Source organism: Acipenser ruthenus, chromosome 8, assembly GCF_902713425.1.
Source record: "Acipenser ruthenus chromosome 8, fAciRut3.2 maternal haplotype, whole genome shotgun sequence".
Lineage (NCBI taxonomy): Eukaryota > Metazoa > Chordata > Actinopteri > Acipenseriformes > Acipenseridae > Acipenser > Acipenser ruthenus.
In genome coordinates this window covers 35,527,645-35,549,837 of record NC_081196.1, presented here as the reverse complement: position 1 = coordinate 35,549,837, position 22,193 = coordinate 35,527,645, and the positions used below count along the sequence as shown (strand labels likewise).

Here is a 22,193-nt window from a genome sequence, read left to right as displayed (position 1 = left end):
TGCATTTGATAACGTGCTGTCTTCATATCCTTAGTGTCTGAATGTCTTTGCTTTTCTGCATCCTGTTGCAGAGCCCAGGACAAGCTCAAAGCCCAGACGTCAACCGAGAGACGAGGACTTTGAAGGGGCCCACTGGAATTGTGAAAGCTGCACCTTCTTGAACCACCCAGCCCTGATCCGCTGTGAGCAGTGCGAGATGCCGAGGTACACCTGAACCCAAAGCATGGCGGGGTGAAGGGGAGGGGAGCTGCCTCAGAAACCTCACAGGGGAGTGACTGAGGGCTGACCTGTACAACTGCTACCATTTCTCGGTGCAGGGGCAAAAGTGAAGCTCTTTTGAATCACCATCATCAAAACTATGGTAATCCGTCCTGATCAGGCGTATCGGAAAGAATGACAGATGCATGTTTTCCCCTTCCCCAAGATAAAGGAAGCTGCTACTTTTCCATAGCAGAAGGATCTTAATATTGGGATTCTGCTCCATGACCCTTTCCTCATATGAAAGTCATCCACTGTGTCCGTTCTGTGGCCTACATTGGGAGGGGGAGAACCCTCAGTAGGTTTCAGAAACTCTTAAGGTGTTGTCTCCGGATTGTGTGACACTTGACACTGCACCATTTGATCAAACTCTGGCACAGCCTGCAAAGAGCAACATATAAAATAATTAAGAGGACTTAAGATATTCGTAATTGCTGCTTTCTTCAGGGTAATTGCAATCTGTATGATTTAAATTATAAAGTAAAGCTATTTCTCACGTTGATGAAAGTGTAAAGGTATACCTTGCCTTATGTGTACAGAATGTACAATCGGAGGTTCTTTAACAACCCCTAGTGCTTGTACTACACCATGTCATCCACCATACCAATAACACTGGTGAATACGTTGCATCATAACAGATCTGAATTTTGCAGCATGCTCTTCTGATAAATAATAGTGTGCATTTTACAATGAGGTTTCCTTTTGTGTTTTTTTTTTTTTGTTTGTTTGTTTGTTTGTTTTTTTTAACTTTTAAACTGTGCTTCAGCAAACTTATGCCAAATTCCGAAGATCCCAAATCCTGCTCAGGTCTCTGAGCTCAGCAATGATGTTGATATGTGGTAAACATTTGCTTCCTCTTCCTGTTACTCTGGCCTTCGAGCTTCCATTTTGTGAAGAAAAACTGTAATGTTTACAACAGCATAGAAGGTTCGTTGTGCACCCAAACCTAATATAGCTGACAATTATTGTTATGCAAATAGCTGATTTGATAAATATGGGTTTATTTGCACATAAATAATAAACCAGTCTAAGAAAACGCTGAAGGCAAATCTTAAATTACATTTTAAAAAATATATATTGCACATTGCGTTTTCCAATAATAATAACAATAGTATTGTAAGAAAAATGAAGATCACAAAAGGACTTGCAAAAATATTATAACTGGTACTTTCATGCATAGTATGCTATTCTGTATTCTAAGGGTAATGTCTTGTCACAGATGCTTCAGGTTGCTGTAATAGTAAAGCACTCGTTCTTTGTGAAATAACTGATGCAGAGTGAGTATAAAGTATGAATAATATGTGCGTCTGTGAGAGAATATATAAGAATGTTTGTGTTCTTGTTATGATGGTGCCCCTGCCTTTGTAGAATTCAGAAGCAGTTGTATCTTTAATTGTTGTTTAGGCCTTGTGGTAAACTACATGACCTCAGTTTGTACTTAATACCATAGTTGAGAGAGAGAGAGAGAGAGAGAGAAAAAAAAAAAAAAAAAAGCAAGCATCTATCTTTTGGTACCCGGTTTTAACACTTCCTTCCCACTTGACTAGATACTGCATATCCATTCAACGTCTCTCTATTTACTGCATAAATATTGTAATTGTGGTTTATAAGGACATGTGGGAATAAAACTGACATTTCCCCCAACCCCTGCTCTGTGGTTATTATAGGGTATAGACAAGAGGTGGGGGTAGCCATGATATAAGCTAGCCTTTCTACCCCTTAATTTATGTTATGACTATATATGGTATAGCTCACTTAATGTTTTTCAAAGGGCTTAGCCAGTGCATGGCATTTTTAAATAAAACTTGTAAAAATGATCTACATTTCATTGGAATAAACCAGTCATTTTATTGAAAACAAAGAAATGTAATGATCTCATGGGGACCAAATTTCCATCCTATGCCCCGCACAGGAAAGGTCATTGTGGGTTGATGTCTGGAGGAGTCTGGGTTGGTTTAAATAGTGCAGTATCCCTGAAATAAAATGAATAAATCATTTTATGAAAACCAACATTTCCCATTCCCAATGGTCTTTGAAATTGGTGTATAACCTTGTGCACTAATTCAATCTGAACACGCAAATGAGCACTTCACTTTAATGTATTATTGAAAAAATGGTATTGCTTGGACGGTGCCAGTTCACGTCCAGGCTGTGCAAAGAGGCCGAACATCTGGGGACGCCGAAGGGGGCGTCACGTTGGCCCTGACGCTCCCAGGTGGGGGATGGGAAACCGGCAGGCACTCCTCCTCATTGCGCAACAGCGAACCCTACTGGCCAGACACCAAGCATATTCAGAGTGGATAAAAAGCAGGGCTGATCTCTGTTCTCCCGGATCGGTAGCCAGCCCACCCTGCTCTGGATAGCTCGGGGTAAAAGCGATTCTGGCTTTAGGCTTCTGAGATCGGAGGACGCTCACACGCCCTCAGAACATCTGTGCTGTGTTGGGACTGGCTGCGGTGAGGAGAACAAAAAAACATAATTGGACATTTCGAATTGGGGGGGGTGGGGGATTTAAAAAAAAAAAATTGATCACTCAATTTTATTTAAAAAAAAAAAAAAAAAAAAAAAAATATGTAATGGTATTATACTTGCCGTAATATGTAAATTGGACTTGGTTATGTTGGGAGATGCAATCTGAGAGTGACGTACTTTTTTAAAAGAAAATAATACCTTCTCTGAGTGTACGTGTTACTATATGTGTCTAAGGAGAGGGGTTACATTGTTATGTATTAATGGCATTAAGGATGCTTTGATCGCTTTTGGTGGTGTGTGTTTGTTTGTTTGTTTGGTTTTTCTTTTGCTCAGGGTACAAATACGTGTATGAAATTGCCAATAATTCTTGCACAGATTGCACTGTGATTGGATAAACCTAACCTACTGTATGGTGTGTGTGTGTGTATATATATATATATATATATATATATATATATATATATATATATATATATATATATAAATTCCTATCAGTTTTTTTTAATATGATTATTATTTTTAAATTGTATAGCATACTATAGTATGGAAAGCAATACATCTATTTATGCAAGGCTACAGAGTTGGGGTCAATTGCATTTTTTCAATTCCAGTTCCATTTCTAATCCCAATTCCCTTTTAATCAATTAAAATTCCTATTCCAGTCATTTTACAACAAAGGCTCTATTGAGCAAACAAATACTGTGTACAACTTAATGAACTTGTCAGGTAACCTGATAAAGACTATGCCGTAAAATGGAATAGAATTGGAATTGTATAAAAGGAAACTGGGATTGGAAAAGGAGATGTCATTCACTGCTTTGTTTATGATGTCTTTGTCTCGTGGATACATGAAATCCACTGTGTCCTATGAAATACAATACTACTGACACTGTTGTAATATAATCTATTCTCATATATATACAGACGTGCGCAAATTTGTTGGTACCCCTCCACAAAAAACAAAGAATGCACAATTTTCTCTGTAATAACTTGAAACTGACAAAAGTAATTGGCATCCACCATTGTTTATTCCATATTTAATAGAAATCAGACTTTGCTTCTGACTTTTTATTCAACATAATATTGTAAATAATAAAACAAATGAAAATGGCATGGACAAAAATGATGGGGCCGCTAACCTAATATTTTGTTGCACAACCTTTAGAGGCAGTCACTGCAATCAAACGTTTTCTGTAGCTCTCAATGAGACTTCTGCACCTGTTAACAGGTAGCTTGGCCCACTCTTCCTGAGCAAACTGCTCCAGCTGTCTCAGGTTTGATGGGTGCCTTCTCCAGACTGCAAGTTTCATCTCTTTCCATAGATGTTCGATAGGATTCAGATCAGGACTCATAGAAGGCCACTTCAGAATAGTCCAATGTTTTGTTCTTATCCATTCTTGGGTGCTTTTAGCTGTGTGTTTTGGGTCATTATCCTGTTGGAGGACCCATGACCTGCGACTGAGACAGAGCTTTCTGACACTGGGCAGGACGTTTCGCTCCAGAATGCCTTGATAGTCTTGAGATTTCATTGTGCCCTGCACAGATTCAAGGCACCCTGTGCCAGGCGCAGCAAAGCAGCCCCAAAACATAACCGAGCCTCCTCCTTGTTTCACTGTAGGTATGGTGTTCTTTTCTTTGAAAGCTTCATTTTTTCATCTGTGAACATAGAGCTGATGTGACTTGCCAAAAAGCTCCAGTTTTGACTCATCTGTCCAAAGGACATTCTCCCAGAAGGATTGTGGCTTGTCAATATGCATTTTAGCAAATTCCAGTCTGGCTTTTTTATGTTTTTCTGTCAAAAGTGGAGTCCTCCTGGGTCTTCTTCCATGGAGCCCACTTTCGCTCAAAAAGCGACGGATGGTGCGATCAGAAACTGACGTACCTTCACCTTGGAGTTCAGCTTGTATCTCTTTGGCAGTTATCCTTGGCTCTTTTTCTACCATTCGCACTATCCTTCTGTTCACTCTGGGGTCGATTTTCCTCTTGCGGCCGCGCCCAGGGAGGTTGGCTACAGTTCCATGGACCTTAAACTTCTTAATAATATTTGCAACTGTTGTCACAGGAACTTTAGGGCTGCTTGGAGATGGTCTTGTAGCCTTTACCTTTACCTTGCTCGTCTATTATTTTCTTTCTGATCTCCTCAGACAACTCTCTCCTTTGCTTTCTCTGGTCCATGTTCAGTGTGGTGCACACAATGGTACCAAACAGCACAGTGACTACTTTTCTCCATTTAAATAGGCTGAATGACTGATTACAAGATTGGAGACATGTGTGATACTAATTAAAGAAACTAAGTAGTTTGAAATATCTCTATAATCCAATTATTTATTATCTTTTCTAAGGGGTACCAACAAATGTGTCCAGGCCATTTTAGAATATCTTTGTAGAATAAGCAATAATTCATCTCTTTTCACAGCTTCTTTGCTTTATTCTATGACATACCAAAGGCATGCAAGTATACATGATAAAATAGCTTTTAATTTCATCACTTTTCAGGAGGAATGAAGCATTATTTCAATGAGCTGTAAGGGTACCAACAAATTTGAGCACGTCTGTGTATGTATGTGTGTATATATATATATATATATATATATATATATATATATATATATATATATATATATATATATATATATTAAACAGATTCAAATGTAAGTGTTTTCTTTACTGTTTTATGAGTGGGTCTCCAATATTCAGAAACATGAATAAGTTTCCCTATAGAATAGTCTGAATCCATCTTACTTCAGCTCAATCCCATTGTCTGCAGTCTTTCATTGTGTCCAGTGATGCTGTCGTCTGCATTTCGGAATGAGACATTCCCTTGCATTCCACAACTGGATATTTGCATTCCAAGTATAGGTGAATGTTGTTATTAAATCTTAATACAGAAGCAACACATAAAAAGGTGAAAGAGAAACATTATGGCCTTTTGAAGCTGTTAACTGTTTAAACGGGGCCTTGCAAAAACATTTTCAAAATTGGCTGCTCAAAAAGAGAACATCCTGAAGAAAATGTTTATTAACAGTGACAATGAAGATGAGTGTGATCCAATTTCTGTGCATCTGTTTGTTATTAAGGATTTTTTTTTAAAATATAAATGGGTGTCTAATAATGTAATGAACCAAAACCGTATGTGATTGTAACATTTGATCAGGAACTGTCTTGCAAGCACTGTTGGGTGTGTTATGGAACAAACAACTCTTGGGTTCAGCCCAGGCCTCTCCTGACCTTTTTAATAAACTAAACGGCAGCAGATCTTCAATATTGACTTCCATTATTAAGCTTAATAATACAAATACAGTAGAATGAGTTGCATTTGAAATCTCTGCTGCTGTTTTTATTCCCAGAATGTCAATCGGATGGTTTCTGCTATTTGAGTGAGCTTTACATTCTTAGATGGGTTTGGTCAAAACAAGGAAACCTAGGGGATACAGCACTAGTTCTAACCTGTTCAGTTGTTCATTTTCTGCACTTTACTGTAGGTATGATTCTAAACTGTCTCTTCAAATAGGCCCCCGTCTTTTATGCTATGCGACTATTTGTCTTATTTAATTCCACCCAAGAATGATCATTTCAGCATGTGTAATTTACTCTGCGAATGTTACTCTTCTGCTTTTTTTTATTTTTTTTCATGCATTTTTCTGTCTCACAGTTACACTGTAAATTCTGTTTTTGCGAGACATTGAATTGTACAAAGGCAGCAAAGGCAATGCAGGTATGGTACTTTCAGTAAGTAGAAATACACCGGTGGTGATGTTATTTTCCTCAATAAAGTGAAAACGAGAGAGCTGTTTGACTGTAGAACATTGCTTTGATTTTAGCATTCGCTTCATGGACTGCAGTGCAATGTGTTTAACTCTTCAGCTGTACTTGAACCTGCTGCTTTCATTTGGCTAAACCCCTAATTGATCACATGTATGCTTCTTGCACGTTCGCTGCTCTGCTCTGCTGGTAGACCTTTTACATGTTAGACCTGCACTGTAGCTGCCTTGTGGGAAAACTCAGCACAACCTGTTCAACTGATTTGTAAATACTGTAATATAAAACAATAAACAGTACTGTAATATTCAAGTTGCACAGTATATCATGTTTATTTTTTAATTTAGTCTGATTTTTAATATTAATGACAAAACCTTCCCTGAATTTCTTATTAAATCAAGGAAGTTCTAGTTATTATTTTAATGCCTGTAATACAAGCATGTGTAATTTTAGATTTGAACTGAAACCTTCACAAGAGGTTAGATTTTATTATTGTTACCAAGATTAATGCGCAGTGAATTAGCAGAATAAGAGGTTGGTAAAACTAAGCTTAATTGTCTTTTTCATAATTTATTGAGAAACTGAGGTGCAAGTAAATGTTCTCTATATAAATACATGCTTTTGATTGTCTGCTGTAGAGGCATTGCTATTTATTTCTATGGAGTGAAATATAAGGAAAAGCACCCATTATTTTGTATTAGTTGAACACTGTTGGTGTATTAAAGGTTCTTTATGAGAAGACCTAACGCCACTACTACAACTGCTAATATATCTAAGCTATTTGTGATGCCAACTTCATATTTTCAGTGTTCCCAGGCATGCTTGTTTTTGTTCACAAAAGCCCCCTCAATCATCTTGTTCAAGTATTTCACTCATTTTAATATATAAACCTTACAAAACTAGTTCATTCCTTCACACAAATACAACACCCAAGAATTTATCACAAATCTGAAAAGCATATTCAAATTAGAAAGTGACATCACATTTAAACATTACATTTTTTACACAATATACATAAATATTGACTTACAGCAATTAGAAAAAAAGGTGATCTTTTTAAAAACTATCGATACAGTATAAAATGTTAATATATATTTAAAAACCAAAGTAAGAAATGGTCATTTTTCTGTTTTCCAAGTGTAAATTGAACCAAGAAAATAAAATTCAACATAAAAATTAGACACAATATATTTTTATTTTATTTTTTTAACCATGAAAAAATACTGATTTGTTGCATTTAACCATCTGGACTGAAAACAGGCTGGGTTTATTTTTATATTGATCCGCTTTTTAATATTTTATTTTTATATATAATATATAACATAAACTGTGTCACATTTTTCCTCCATATAATTATGCAATAAACCAGCAGGGGTGATCAAGTTGAAGCTGCAAAATTAGTTCTCTTGCATCCATTTAAAGATTTGAATTACCTATATGGCCATTTGCTGTATGAACACTGCATCATGGTTTCTGAAATGTATTGTATTTAGAAAAAGTCACAATATATTTAATTGTTCAAAATGCTGTTCATTTCTGGCATGCTGTGTTTTGTGATTTACTTGCATTGATGTTTTTTGTGATACCTTCACCACAGAGAGTATTGCATTTGAATATGTTTTAGGGGTGGCTGGGAGAGTTTACAAGACTTGTTACATCTTGAAGTGGATTTGTCCCTGTTTTCCTGGTGCCTTGAATCTAATTGGCAATAAAAACATCAAATAACAATAATTAGGGCTTATGATTTTCAATTTCAATATAGATCACTTTTTGTGCTGTTGACATTTCTAATTGTTTGCAAAGCTTTTGTTATAAGCAATAAAAGAAATGGTGGAAGATAGCCTCTGTTTACCTGCTCCTTTGCTGAAGGGTCATGTATTCCAGTGTAGATCTTTTTTTTTTTCTTTTTAAATCCCCCACCCCCCCCCCCCCCCCCACCACCACCCAATCAAATTTTATTCACAGTATAAAAATATCAAAAGGAAAACAAGAAGTATCCACCACCATGTGTATTCAGCTCATCCTTATAGTGACAAACAAAGCCTTATACTTCTTGTATGTGGACCAGCATAGATTACTGTAATTTATGAAGGACTTCCTTAAACAAACTCTAGATGAAGTAGCTATCCAATAGAGCAGAACAGTATGAGCCTTTCGGTGATCGACCACTGCAGTCTCTGAATGTCTTCATTCCCAAGCCATAATCACTTTGCTGAAGCTCACAAAGACTCCTTTGTTGGGTTTGCTGTAATAAAATGAAAACCAGCAAGTATTAGATTGTATGAGTGAGAGGTGACTGTTGATTTCAAGTGAAAACAAGTTGAAATGTGTGAACCGCAGGAAAATCAATGAACTGACCGTGAAACTTTTTATTTCACTAAAATGTAATGAGAACACTCATCAGAAACATTGAGGCCATTTAGTGAAAATATCTTTACATTTATAACTAATTCACAAATCTGGTCAGGCCATGTTGATAGTAAATTGTACTGAACTGTACTTCAGTGTTAGCAGTCTATCATCTGTGAGGCTGTGTGGTCCAGTGGTTAAAGAAAAGGGCTTGGAACCAGGAGGTCCCCGGTTCAAATCCCACCTCAGCCACTGACTCATTGTGTGACCCTGAGCAAGTCACTTAACCTCCTTGTGCTCTGTCTTTCGAGTGAGACGTAGTTGTAAGTGACTCTGACCCTGATGCATTGTTCACACACCCTAGTCTCTAAGTCGCCTTGGAAAACGGCGTCTGCTAAATAAACAAATAATAATCTGTATAAAAAAAATTTAAAAAAACTTTACATTTTGAAAAAACTCAACCCCCAGTAGAGATAGTTTTCACATTGTGTTTTTCAGACAGACTAGGTCCTAATTCATCCTTCTAGGGTGGGTACGTCATTGGCAATGTGGTAAAATAAAAAATAGTGCAGGCTGTTTTTAATGTAACACCCCTGAATTTAATATTAAATGTTCGGGGTGGTGGTAAGACAAATGACAATAACTGACAGATAACAATAATGAGTTCTACATATTGGACTACCACAAAAGTGGTGTCGGTGCATTGCACAAGATCTGTGTTTATTTAATGTATCACAGGGTGGGATATTATTATGTGACTTCAAAAGTCAAGTCGATTTGTGTTTTGAGCTGGCCAGACTAGATAAGAAAAATACCAGTTAACAGAGAAAAGATGCCCAGCTGTGGAGGCAACTAATGAAAGTTTGCCAGTTCTGAAGACACTGCACACACAGGATTGGGACATCTGTATTGTCTGAAACATTGGTAAGTTTATTTGAGGTTAGAATGTCAAATGTATTTTGTAAATATGTGTTAATAAATAAATAAATATCACACACATATTTACAGTGACGGTGTCTGCAGGGGGACAACCAGGAATATTGTCTAAACACTCGTCCTTTTGAAGTTCTGACAATATTTGTTCACTAACGGTATGATTTTGTCTGCATTAAAATCATACCCTAAACTTAAAAAAATAAATAAATAAATAAATAATAATAATTATGCTGAACGTTGATAATAGATGTGGTGCATAACATGTTTGTTACAGTGTGTGTGATACAGACCTCACGTACAGGTCATCATCATGTATGTAGAACAAGGTTTGCTACAGTGTGCCCGATACAGACCTCACATAGGGTCATCATCACGTATGTAGAACAGGTTTGCTACAGTGTGCCCGATACAGACCTCACGTAGGGTCATCATCACATACGCAGGGCACTTAAGGTCAGGTATTATTGCAGGTTAACGGCTTTTCAAAATGTATCGGCATGAATCTGGCTCTCAAAATCGGAAAGAAAAAAAGGAATCAGAACTGAGTAACGAGCAGCTTCTTAAGTATTTAACTCCTGTAAATCAAGCCAAAAATGACGACCTTGCACAAGAAGAATTTAACAGCAGGTCCAACAGCCTGGACAAAGACGTAGCTTTATCTCTGTTGGAATTGGACAGTCACTCAACACGGGGGGAAAAAGAAGACAACTCCGTGACAGTCCATCTCCAAAATGTTACGAGTGACTTGGGTTACTCTTACGACTCAGGTATGTGGCCAGAAAAAAATACCAGATTTTGAGAGTCAAAATACCATCAAATGTGGACTGGAATGAATAACCATTTTCCTAATGTAATTGTAAGGACAATGTGACATTATAAGGTTCTTTTTCACTGGTTATTTCTGTTCTTGCAGAATTATAGCAATACAGCCACATCGAAAGACAGGCTACATGTAGTAATGTATAGATTCTAAGAAATATATTTCATTGACTAAAGTAAACCTGTAAATCAACAAAATTCAAAATACAATGTGGGATAGATGTACTTTTTCCCCAATTAACATATATTGCTGACTTACTTGTCTTGTGTATAATTTATATATATATATAAATTGCATATTACACACACGTGTGTGTTACATATAATGTATAGACATATGTTTAATTTAAAACATTGTCTTGTGTATATATGCAGTAGGCCTATACATGTATATGAGGGAGAAAACAACATAATACAGGCATTCCTGAATACAGGGTGAATTTCGGTAATAAGGCGATATCTATATTGTAGAATAATAACATTAGAAATGTTTTATTTGCATTGCAAATTAAGAACTGGCCACTTTGAATATTGATGATACACTACGACAAGAAAAGTGCTGGTGGGAAGGGGTTACATAGATCATCCCACAGTTGCCTGACTAAACTTCACCCAATGACCAGGGACACTTCACTCATTCCCTGCCCTCTATATTACACATTGTGTGTGTGTGTGTGTATATATATATATACACCCACGAGCAAGACAGTCCCTCACTCTCTCACCACAGGAAACAGCGGATCCCCTCAAAGGTCCCATCATGCTTTCCCACTTCGTTGCCCTCCAGCTCCACTCCCAGGTAGATCTCCTGCCTCCCCGGGAGACTTCCCAGGTACTTGACGGTTCCTTTGCTGATCTTCCCTCCAGGCCAGGAGAACTTAACCAGACTCCCAACCTTCAAATCCGCAATGCTGTGTGGTGCAAAGGGCCGTCTGGGCAGAACCACGAGAGGGGATCTGACGCACATACAAAAAGTTTCTGTTTCTATAGTTATTAACAGTAATCCTGACCTACACCCACAAGAAGTACAATAAAATAGCACCTTATAACATGTTGCCATGCAAAGTTTCCTAAAATGTTGGTTATATAGCCTTCAATAGAATAGCCAAACAGATGTCAGTACAGGGGTACCCCTTTGATAGGAATTTATCTAGGGACATGCATACATGAGTTTATACCACCTGGAGTAGATGCTGTCCTCAGTTTGGATAAGGGCAGTACTGTTGAAGGGGGTTTTATTGGAATACATAAGTTACATTCCCAGTGTTTATTATACATTTAATTAAATATGGACAAGTGTTTCTGAGGATAATGCATTGATTAGAACAACCAATCAGAGACAAGAACTCATGCAAAAGTAGTTACAGATCTTTTACCCTGATTTAACTTGTTGCAGGGAATGCCCGTACTAAGTTTCATTACAATTGGTCGAGTGGTTCTTTTAGCTTACCGTCTTTGGCCAAGGACAGCTTGGCTGCCGTAGGGTGCAGGGGCATGTCCAATGGCAGATTTACTTGCAGTTGTGTTGGCGCTGCCGTGGACTGGAGAATGAAGGCCATTGGTGATCTGACTAACTGAAGACATGTCGTCATCACTCAGTTCATCTGAATCATCCTGCAGGCCTCCTCAAAGAGATTAGAACAGAAACTTCAGACGTCTACTTCCTGCCTAATCATATCCAGGGCAGGTATTTACTTTTCTCTGGAGTGGGTCATGTTCCCCTTTATATGATAAGATATAAAAATATGTACTGTGTATTCCCCTGACAAAACTCTAGCAGACCCCAGCATCAGCAGTAATGGCAATAGATATATAACAATTACTGCCCAGTTGTCCTGGTACAGTAGCACTGTGGTAGATATGATAAGGTCCTTGTATAGTACTGTGCATGTTTGTGCTGCTTTGAATTTCTATGTATTTAATAATATGGTGATACTGACGAGCACCATGATAACCTATAAATCATATATTAAGTATAAAAATTATGTATTGTGTGTATCGTGGAGTATCTGTTACTGTGATATCGATTTATTGTTCCAACATTCAGGGATAAAAACTTACGAAACTGAATAAAATGGTTCCAGATTTAGCTCCTTTGATTTTCAGTAGTTGTTTCCCCGTTTGCTTGGATTACCTGGCAGTGTCTCTTGGGCAGGACGTCCCAGCCCCAGGGGTTGAGGTCTGCTTTCTTTGCCTGGGCTGGGGGGACGGGTGGAGGATAACGGCAGCTCAGTGGGGGCATCCCCCAGAACCCTGTCCTCAGTCAGAGAGATCTGCTTCCTCAGGACATCTACAGACATTACAAACAGAAAACAAGTGACAAATAACCTGTCAAATGAAGAGTGTGATTATCTCTACACAGGGTTTGTTTCTTTGTTTGTTTGAATTAAAATGTGTACCTTTAAAAGCCACATGTTTGGAGGAAAAGTTCCTTTTGTTGAAGCCCACTAGCAGGAAGTCTGTGCCATCACTGTCCAGTGAAAGAGGGGAGCTGTTGTGTTGTGCACGTTCCCTTTCTCTCTCTAAAAAAACAACATAGCAGCATTTTACAGTGTAATGCACTTGGCTGTTTTTTAACTAAATTTGTGGGTTTGTTGTGTTTTTTGTTTTTGTTTTTTTTAGGAAGTCTTCTGAGACTACAAAGTAATTTCCAGTGTGAACTGTGATGGACTGAAACCTGGGACTAACGCTTTTCCATAATTACAGTATGCAAGCCTAAATATCTGTTCTTTTGCTGCCCTCTGCTGGACATGTTGGAGACTGCAGCAGTGATTAATTTGCATGGAGCTCTGGTAGATTTTGAAACCGGGTAACAAGGAAATTAATAAGGTAGAACACAACAAAAGAATAATGTAAGTAAACCTAAATATCGCCCACGGTCATTTATAATATGCTGTACATGTAGTCTTACCTTCCCAGGATGGCAGTTCAATCTCAGCCAGTCCATTGTTGGGTTCTGATTTTACATTTCTATACCTGGTGCATTAGAGAAGAAATAAACAGAATTCTGAAATGTAATATGCTTAATATTGCAGTATTATCATCGCAGACAAAAGTACTGACCCCCTCAACTTATAAGATCATTCAAGAAACATGTTAAATATGAGCATGTAGTGAACACTAGCCACTAATTAATTATGACAAAGACCAAAATACACAATTTCTGGTACAAACAATCTTTATTAAAAAAACAAACAAAAAAACATGTTATTTCAAATATGTTCATGATAAAAGTATTTCCATCTTAACATTAAGTGTGTAAACATGTTATATATTCTCATTGATTCTGTCAAATTGTCAAAACAATAATGTAGCATACCTTGCGGTTCCAGAATTAAAGTTTGGCTGAATTGCTTCCTTTTTTATTAAATAGATACGTTTCATGTGTAGAGAATTTGTTAGTCATTTATTTAAGTAAAATTAAAGGGCTATTCACACTGTCGAGTTTATTCGCTGCGTTTTTTTCCGCACGTCAAATATCACAGGCAAGACAGTGGAACATCTGATTATAGCAGAGCAGAATATCTTTTTCTGTATGATAAGCACCACAAAATCTCGATAAAGAATACAAACAGAAATTACTGGAAAATATGAGGAAATCGGAAACTAAGCACAATTGGTATGTTAAAATAAAAATACAGTTTAGACTACAGATTTTCATTAACTGTCCAGGTGTAGCTTTGTTTTTTGTATGCCATGAGACACGGCATCCCATTATTACATATAGACTGAACTACAAAACAAAATCACGTATCTAATTGTACCCAGTAGCATCCACAGGTAAGTGGTATTGTATTTACAGCAAATTAAACTGTCTTAAACGGTTTTATGTCAATCATAATTAGTATATGTGTTTTTTGCCAATAATGTAATACACGGTCTGTAAAATAATTTATGCAAAGTATGTTGAAGTGACATTATTAATGTTGTAAACTGCTTTTTTTTTTTTAAATATAAATTTTGTCGTTGCCAATTATTTTCTCCCAATTTAGAATGTCCAATTATTTTTTAGGCTCAGCTCACCGCTACCACCCCTGCGCTGACTCGGGAGGGCGAAGACAAACACATGCTGTCCTCTGAAGCGTGTGCCGTCAGCCAACCTCTTTTTTTCACACTGCAGACTCACCGTGCGGCCACCCAAGAGCTACAGCATCGGAGGACAACACAGCTCTCGGGCAGTTTACAGGCAAGCCCGCAGGCGCCCATCCAGACTACAGGGGTCGCTGGTGCGCGGTGAGCCGAGGACACCCTGGCCGAAATTCCTGAAGAAAACATAGATAAAGGTTCTGGAATGGCCTTTGCTATCACCAGCTCTTAATCCAATAGAGATGCTTTGGACTGACCTGAAAAAATCTCACCAACAAGATGTAAAATACTTTAAGAATTATCATAAATGTCTTTAAAGCCATAATAAAAGCAAAAATAGTACACAGGAAATACTACAGCAGGGGTGCTAATACTTTTGTCATGAACAAATACTTTAAATGAAATAATTTTGTTTGTGTTTTGGTAAAGATTATTTGTTAAATTACGGGAAATTGTGTATTTTGCTTTTTGTTTTATTAAAAAGTGTTTAAAGTTTACTGAATGTTTGTCCTTAATCTCTTACCTTGAATTATGGTATAATAAACATAGGGTGCCAATGATTTTTTTTTTTTTGGATTTTTTTTTTATTGTGTGTCCAATTATAATTTGTTCTCCTGATTTGGAATGCCCAATCGCTTTTCCCCTCACCGCAGCAGTTCCCCACATGGCTCAGGAGACCCGAAGATTCAGTGGGTGTCCTCCGATCCCATGACCAGCCAGCTTCCTTTTTCACCCAGGAACTCGAGAGCGGATGTCCGCGAGCTACTGACCTATGGGGGACAAAGGCCAGACCTGCAGGTGTCTGCTCTGAGATCACTGGGTGCCCCGCCAGCAGGTTTCACTGTAGAGCGATGAGGAGAAACAGTCCCTGCCGGTTTTACCTCCCTAACCCACGGGAGCGCTACAGCCAATGCGAACCTCCTTCTGAGTCCCCAGCGAAGACCGTCCGACTTCACACAGCCAGGACGTGAACCCTCGCTGTATGACTCGCTCTGCGCTTCTATCAGGTGAGCCACTCAGGGACCCCAGGGTGCCAATACTTTTGTTTGCGATTATATGTTAGTTTAGTTAATTTCGTTTCTTTTTTTAGTTGGTTTTAGTTCTGTTCAAGAGGTAGACAGTTGATGAATAGTAACCAATGGCAACATGTTATCACCTCTGTACTGTAGATGTAGGTGATGAACGTCCTCACATACAGTGCATCATTACGCTTGTTGCATAAACAGGTGAGTACATTATTTATAAACTCTAGTCACAACTGATGAACCCTGTTTTAGACAGGTACATCCATCTAGACAAATATGAAGTGAAGCTCTGCATACCAGTGGATTGTGAGTTGGACTGGCAGACATTACCTGCAGTGTGCTGGGGATGGCATTCTCTCAAACTTTGACTGCAGGCTTGTCACTCTATCCACTTTCCCATTGTGCTCCACATTGTGTTCAATTATCTGAGCTAGTGAAGAACCGTCGCCTTGAAATAACAAGATGAATGACTTAGAAACGTATCTATTTTTTTTTCTAGTTTGAATTGCAATATTACAAACATATCAAACATTACATTTTTCCATCCAGTCTTTTAAATTGTTGACATTGGCTATCATTATACCTTCGTTGGTGCAGGTTTTTCAAAGGGGTGTTCAAATTGTTCGTGTAGAGATCTTTTAAAGTAGCTATAAATGTAGCTTGCAAAGGGATGCCGGTGCATTTGGTTTCAGTAACATCTTGTATAAGAATACATGCTTCAGTGTGTTTGTCCTACCTCTCTCTGTACTGTCAGTTGTTCCGTTAAGTATTGTTCTCAGCAGTCGTTCGTGCTGTCTCCTCATATCCCACAGCTCCTCCTGCAGCCAGTGGTTCTCCTCGTTCAGCCTGTGATTGGCCTCTCTGAGTTTCCATGACTCGCTGCGTAGCTGACAGACCTCTCCATGAAGGTCCAAGCTGTTCCCAGGACTGATAGGACTGAGGGGCTCTCCGTGCTTTCTACTGACCTGTAAACCAGCATTTCAAAGAGATGGCAAACACTGTTATTCTCGTTCATCATTAGTGCAAAAAAAGAATACAAACTAAAACCAACAAAAATCTGAACAAAGCATTTGAGTTCCCCATCCTTGTACTTATTTTTCAAAACTCACACGAGAACCTGCCGTTTTAATGTTGTTTCGTGATCGTGTTGTTGTTATCAGTGTTTTTTAAGTGTCTTGTTACTTAATATACGATTTTTACAGATTTATAGTTCACTGTGAATCATCAATTGACTGCAGCTTTTAATATAACAAAATTGCTTTTCTGTTGCACTATTGGAACATTTGTATGACACTATGATCTTAGCAAAGAAATGATCTACAATGTCAACTTGAAACCTATGAGGAAATACAAAGGTTTCTAAGTACAGTAGTGTGAAAGTTTGGGACCAACTATGTATTTTAGTATTATGCATTTTTCACATTAAAAAAAAAAACAAAAAAACATTGTTTATTTCTTGGGTAAAAGCAAGTAGTGGGTCGACATTGTCTATACCTTTTAGGATTTTGAATGTTTGAGTCAGATCGCCGCGTAGTCTTCTTTGTTCAAGACTGAATAGATTCAATTCTTTTAGCCTGTCTGCATACGACATGCCTTTTAAACCCGGGATAATTCTGGTTGCTCTTCTTTGCACTCTTTCTACAGCAGCAATATCCTTTTTGTAACGAGATGACCAGAACTGAACACAATATTCTAGGTGAGGTCTTACTAATGCATTGTAGAGTTTTAACATTGCTTCCCTTGATTTAAATTCAACACTTCTCACAATATATCCAAGCATGTTGTTGGCCTTTTTTATAGCTTCCCCACATTGTCTAGATGAAGACATTTCTGAGTCAACATAAACTCCTAGGTCTTTTTCATAGTTCCCTTCTTCAATTTCAGTATTTCCCATATGATATTTATAATGCACATTTTTATTGCCTGCATGCAATACTTTACATTTTTCTCTATTAAATTTCATTTGCCATGTGTCTGCCCAGTTCTGAATGCTGTCTAGATCATTTTGAATGACCTTTGCTGCTGCAAAAGTGTTTGCCACTCCTCCTATTTTTGTGTCGTCTGCAAATTTAACGAGTTTGCTTACTATACCAGAATCTAAATCATTAATGTAGATCAGGAATAGCAGAGGACCTAATACCGATCCCTGTGGTACACCACTGGTTACCTCGCTCCATTTTGAGGTTTCTCCTCTAATCAGTACTTTCTGTTTTCTACATGTTAACCACTCCCTAATCCATGTGCATGCATTTCCTTGAATCCCTACTGCGTTCAGTTTGAGAATTAATCTTTTATGCGGGACTTTGTCAACAGCGTTCTGTAAATCTAAATAAACCATGTCGTATGCTTTGCAATTATCCATTTTCATTGTTGCATCCTCAAAAAAGTCTAGTAGGTTAGTTAGACACGATCTCCCTTTCCTAAAACCATGCTGACTGGCTCCCAGGGTATTGTTACCATATAGGTGATTTTCCATTTTGGATCTTATTATAGTTTCCATAAGTTTACATATAATAGAAGTCAGGCTTATTGGTCTGTAGTTACCTGGTTCGGTTTTGTCTGGGCTATAAGCTTCTATACATTTTCTGGTTCTACCTGCAATGTGTCATTTTCTAAAAGCAGCTTTAAATTACCTTTTCTTTGAATATGCTATGTCTTTGTAGGGAGTCCTGCAGTCTATCTTCGTATTCAGTTTTCAGTTTAGCCATATCAGCCTTTAGCTGGGAGATCTCTTCATCTGCTTTGGCTAGTTCAAGGACAACATTCTCATTGGCCTCTTGTAAATCGTTGATATGACTCTTCAAATCGACTTTAAAGAGAACAGTCATTAAAAAAGTGTAAATACAGCAAAGGGTGTGCCTACAATTTTCAGAACCTCCTGATTTATTAAATATTATGTTGATATACGGTAGGCTCACAGCACTGAGCAAATACTAAAATGGATTTAGTAGCTGAAGTATTGGAAAATCTTGATCCAAAACAGTCAGTAGTTCTACACTGACTGGCAAAAAACATGTGTGGGCAGGACCATGTTGCTCCCAGTGCATTGTCCGAGTGGAAAAAGGGGTGTCTTGTCCAGTGTGATTTTGGGCCACTGTTTCTTGTTACTCTGATTGTAGTGCTTGTGACCAGGGTTTGGAACACCCAGGATAGACATGTTGGTCAATAAGCACCCACTATCATGCCTTCAGTAAAGTCACTGAGATCCTTTTCATTTCTTATGATTGTTGCTGATTAGTTACATACAACTCATTTTTTGACAAGTCAATAAAGTAATAAGAAATGTGCCAATACAATGTTGAGGGGAGGGGGGAGGGGGGGATCAGTTACCAGCAATAGCAAAACAAGGATGAGCGCCAAATAACAGGAGCACACCTGCAGTTTAGTTTTCGTTGCTGGACATACCTATCTGTCGCTGCAGTACGGAAGCAGCACATGGGTTAAAGGCCAGCTGGTCAGATTCACTCTCTCTTCCTCTGGCTTGCTCTTCAATAGCTTTCTTCTCCTGGGGAAGACGGGGAAATGACTACAAAAAACTGCATAAAAGCAATCCAAAGATTTTTTTTTTTTTTTATCAGGACATTAGTGACACGGTACAGTTTTAAAAAAATAAAATAAAAAAAGAGGATTATTAGTTTATTTAGCAGATGCTTTTATCCAAGGCGACTTACAGAGACTAGGGTGTGTGAACTATGCATGAGCTGCAGAGTCACTTACAACAACGTCTCAACCGGAAGACACACAATGAGTCAATGAGTGAACCAGGATTTGAACCGGGGACCTCCTGGTTACAAGCCTGTTTCTTTAACCAGTGGATCACACAGCCTTCTAAGGATATGTGTAAAAAGGCCATAGAGTGGGTTAGTCTACAATTAATTTGCAGTATGTACATCTGCTTGGCTAGGTGTGTTGCTATCCAGAAAGAATAGCTTGAACTTACCTATACAGCAAATGGAAGTGCACGACAGTTGAAATTAAATACTTTTGTTGGTGACAATCACTTTAACACACATGTCGCCCAGTGTTGGGCTGCAAGCTTCACTGCTATGCTAAACCATTCTTTTTACTGACATGCTAAAGGTGAAAAGCAGGAACGACATACAAAAAAAACAAAAACAGTGATATAATTTGGATATAAATACTCAATTATTTGTTTTAGAGACAGGATAGATCCAATAAAAGTATAACAAAAGATCTATGAGCAAAAAATAAAATCACCTCAGCAAAAAAGTAATAAAATGTACCAAAACCGAATTTCATTCACTGACAGCAGCAGTTTAGTTAAAATCCCTATTCAGCAATGGCCAAACTGTAATTCCCCCACTTCCTATATACAAAAAACAAACCGTGGCTTGCTAAATGCTCCTGAGAGAAGCAGCATTGTTCTAATTGTTGTTGTCTGTGCCTGTTGCATAACGAGAACCGAAAGGTGTTTGGCACAATGCAAAGTTAAGCTAGCTCCAGCATAATCAAATAATCAAAACTCCTTTTGTTCAGTAGTCTTTCCGAACACAAAAGGGTGCAATAATACAACACTATGACTGTCAGTTCCAATCTAGATAATGAAATGCTCATTGACCAATCAATTCAATCGGTAAAGCAACCTATCAATAAATCTGGACCGATTTAAAAATGAGAAACAGGAGATAGAAGATGATTCTGTTTTACCTTGCTAGTTCCAGCCCATGTCCTCTCGTGTCTAAACACTGCATACATTTGTAATGGTGGCTGTGATTCCAAATGCCTGGTTTGTTACAGAAGCAGCTCTCAGTATTCGGACGCCCTGATCCTTGAGCTCCTCTACCGAGCATCAGCTCTGATCTTTGACTACGCCAGATGCTTTGTGGCTCACAATTCACTTGTCACTCGGAGGCTGGAGGGCAGGCAGGCAGGCTTTATGCATGATTACCTCCGCCAGCACTTTTCATTTCATCTTCCAATCACAACCCCCCACACTCAATCCTCATCTCACACGCTGCACACACACACACACACACACACACACACACCCCCGCTGTGCTGTGACTGAATGCATCTCAGTGCATACAAACCTGGTAGGCTACAATCTAGCTTGTGCGTTTCTTAAGATTCTGGCAACATTCTTTACAAATACAGTCACTCCTGTTAATGTCACCCTCCGCTTGTTATCACCACATTGAACTGTCCTGGTCACAATTTACTGGGAGTCAATGGGAATAAGCTCCTGATAATATCACTTCAGTTACTGTCACACTCTGGTTAATATCACTTCTATTTCTCGCTGATTTCCACCACATTTAATACCACTTTGGGATTGAGTAACATTAGGTTTACGTCCAAGAAAGCTGTATTGAAATCATCCAGATATAAAGTTAGAACACTAAAAGTTTTAAAAAACGGTATTGTGTTCCACATCAAAGCAGGCATACTTGTTGTATCAACACGTCTTCTGTATTTGAAATGCTTGTTTTGCCAAGTCATGGGTAAAGTCCTGATAAAATCATCTCCGTTTTATTGTCCGAATTCTTGCTCAATCCCACTGAAGTGATAATAAAAGGATTTGACTGTAAATATTTTTTGTGGCATGTTTGCAAAGCTATCTAGGCAGTGACTGTTTTATAGTGCCTCTTTTTTCAATGCTGAATGGCTGAGTCAAAGTGTGTATATGATACCATTATTAACTCACCTGGTATATCTGGTTTTAAAGGAGTGGAATATTGGAATTTTTCCCATGTGATGGATACTGACTGGAAAATAAATCTTACCTTCCCGTCCAGTCTAGTTAAACTGCAGACTTGTCCAGTCAAACCAGGGACTGGTAGCTGTTTCAGTGCAGCAGCTGTCAAGCTAGCTTGCCTAAGTACAGCACCTTTATTCTTGGGATAAAAGATGTAAGTACTTGAATCAAACAGACATGCAAGAAAAAGAATAGGCTTATTTACTGGCTGTGTGAGAGAGCACTGGTGTAATCAGTTCTATTGTAGACCAGTCTCAAGTCTTACATAAGATGTGGTCTTCTGCTCTTTACTCAGTATGAACATCAAGATAAAAAAAAGGCTTTTCAAAATTCTGTTTATTTCTGTCCTTTTCATTTCTGAGCACACAATTATTTAAAATATGTATTTAAGAGAAAAAAATGCATGGAATGTATCTTTTTTACTTTTAGTTTTTATATTATTTTAATAATCTTTTAAGGTAAGCCTTACCCTAAGCATTTGTTCTCTGACCTCCATTCTCTCTGTCAAGCCAATCACCTATTTGTACCCCCTGATCCTAAGCCATGGATGTTACTAAGCAACTGAACCCTGGAGGCAAGGGCCCAGCCTGGGCAGTCTCCTCCTGGATTCAGAGTGTCTGTCCAGTAGGGGGCACTGGAGTACTCTGCTCCCTATGGATCCCCAGCCAAGATCAAGAAATAAGCATGAAGATAGTTCTGTTTTCAATAGTGTTGCTATGGAAACTCTTTGTAGTTTGCGCTAGAGGGAGAGTTTAATTTCTTAACCTACCACA

At 38.2% G+C, this 22,193-nt stretch overlaps 2 protein-coding genes across 6 annotated transcripts in view; one reads left to right on the top strand and one right to left on the bottom strand.

The window, feature by feature from the left end:
* The window catches only part of tab3 (TGF-beta activated kinase 1 (MAP3K7) binding protein 3), a 51,796-nt gene extending 44,995 nt beyond the window's left edge, over positions 1-6,801 (top strand). For both annotated transcript variants that reach the window (XM_059028871.1, XM_034012442.3), the window contains one exon: positions 72-6,801. In XM_059028871.1, the coding sequence (XP_058884854.1) occupies positions 72-214 (143 nt within the window). In that variant the 3' untranslated portion in view covers positions 215-6,801. The remainder of the gene's footprint in view (positions 1-71) is intronic.
* Positions 6,802-8,438: 1,637 nt separating this feature from the next.
* Positions 8,439-20,645, bottom strand: LOC117406803 (uncharacterized). 4 transcript variants are annotated; one of them, XM_034922394.2, is made up of 11 exons: positions 20,373-20,645; positions 19,110-19,209; positions 18,338-18,513; positions 16,441-16,669; positions 16,035-16,152; positions 13,505-13,569; positions 12,993-13,115; positions 12,728-12,883; positions 12,044-12,218; positions 11,319-11,549; positions 8,439-8,734 (listed from the first exon to the last, which is right to left on the bottom strand). In XM_034922394.2, exons 1-11 carry the CDS (start codon positions 20,418-20,420, stop codon positions 8,677-8,679), a joined length of 1,479 nt encoding a protein of 492 aa, XP_034778285.1. In that variant the 5' UTR covers positions 20,421-20,645; the 3' UTR covers positions 8,439-8,676. The 4 variants fall into 4 exon arrangements, with proteins under 4 accessions (XP_034778285.1, XP_034778286.1, XP_058884852.1 ...); XM_034922395.2 differs by having other exon boundaries at positions 12,044-12,215; XM_059028869.1 differs by having other exon boundaries at positions 18,338-18,450.
* Between the last annotated feature and the right edge of the window lie 1,548 nt (positions 20,646-22,193).

Bases quoted from the DNA above. Each gene is read 5' to 3' on its own strand.
- LOC117406803 (XM_034922394.2), bottom strand. From the start codon at position 20,420: ATGTATGCAGTGTTTAGACACGAGAGGACATGGGCTGGAACTAGCAAG. The intron at 19,210-20,372 runs GTAAAACAGAAT...CGTCTTCCCCAG, and splicing joins CATGGGCTGGAACTAGCAAG to GAGAAGAAAGCTATTGAAGA. The intron at 18,514-19,109 runs GTATGTCCAGCA...TTCTCTTTAAAG, and splicing joins CGTACTGCAGCGACAGATAG to TCGATTTGAAGAGTCATATC.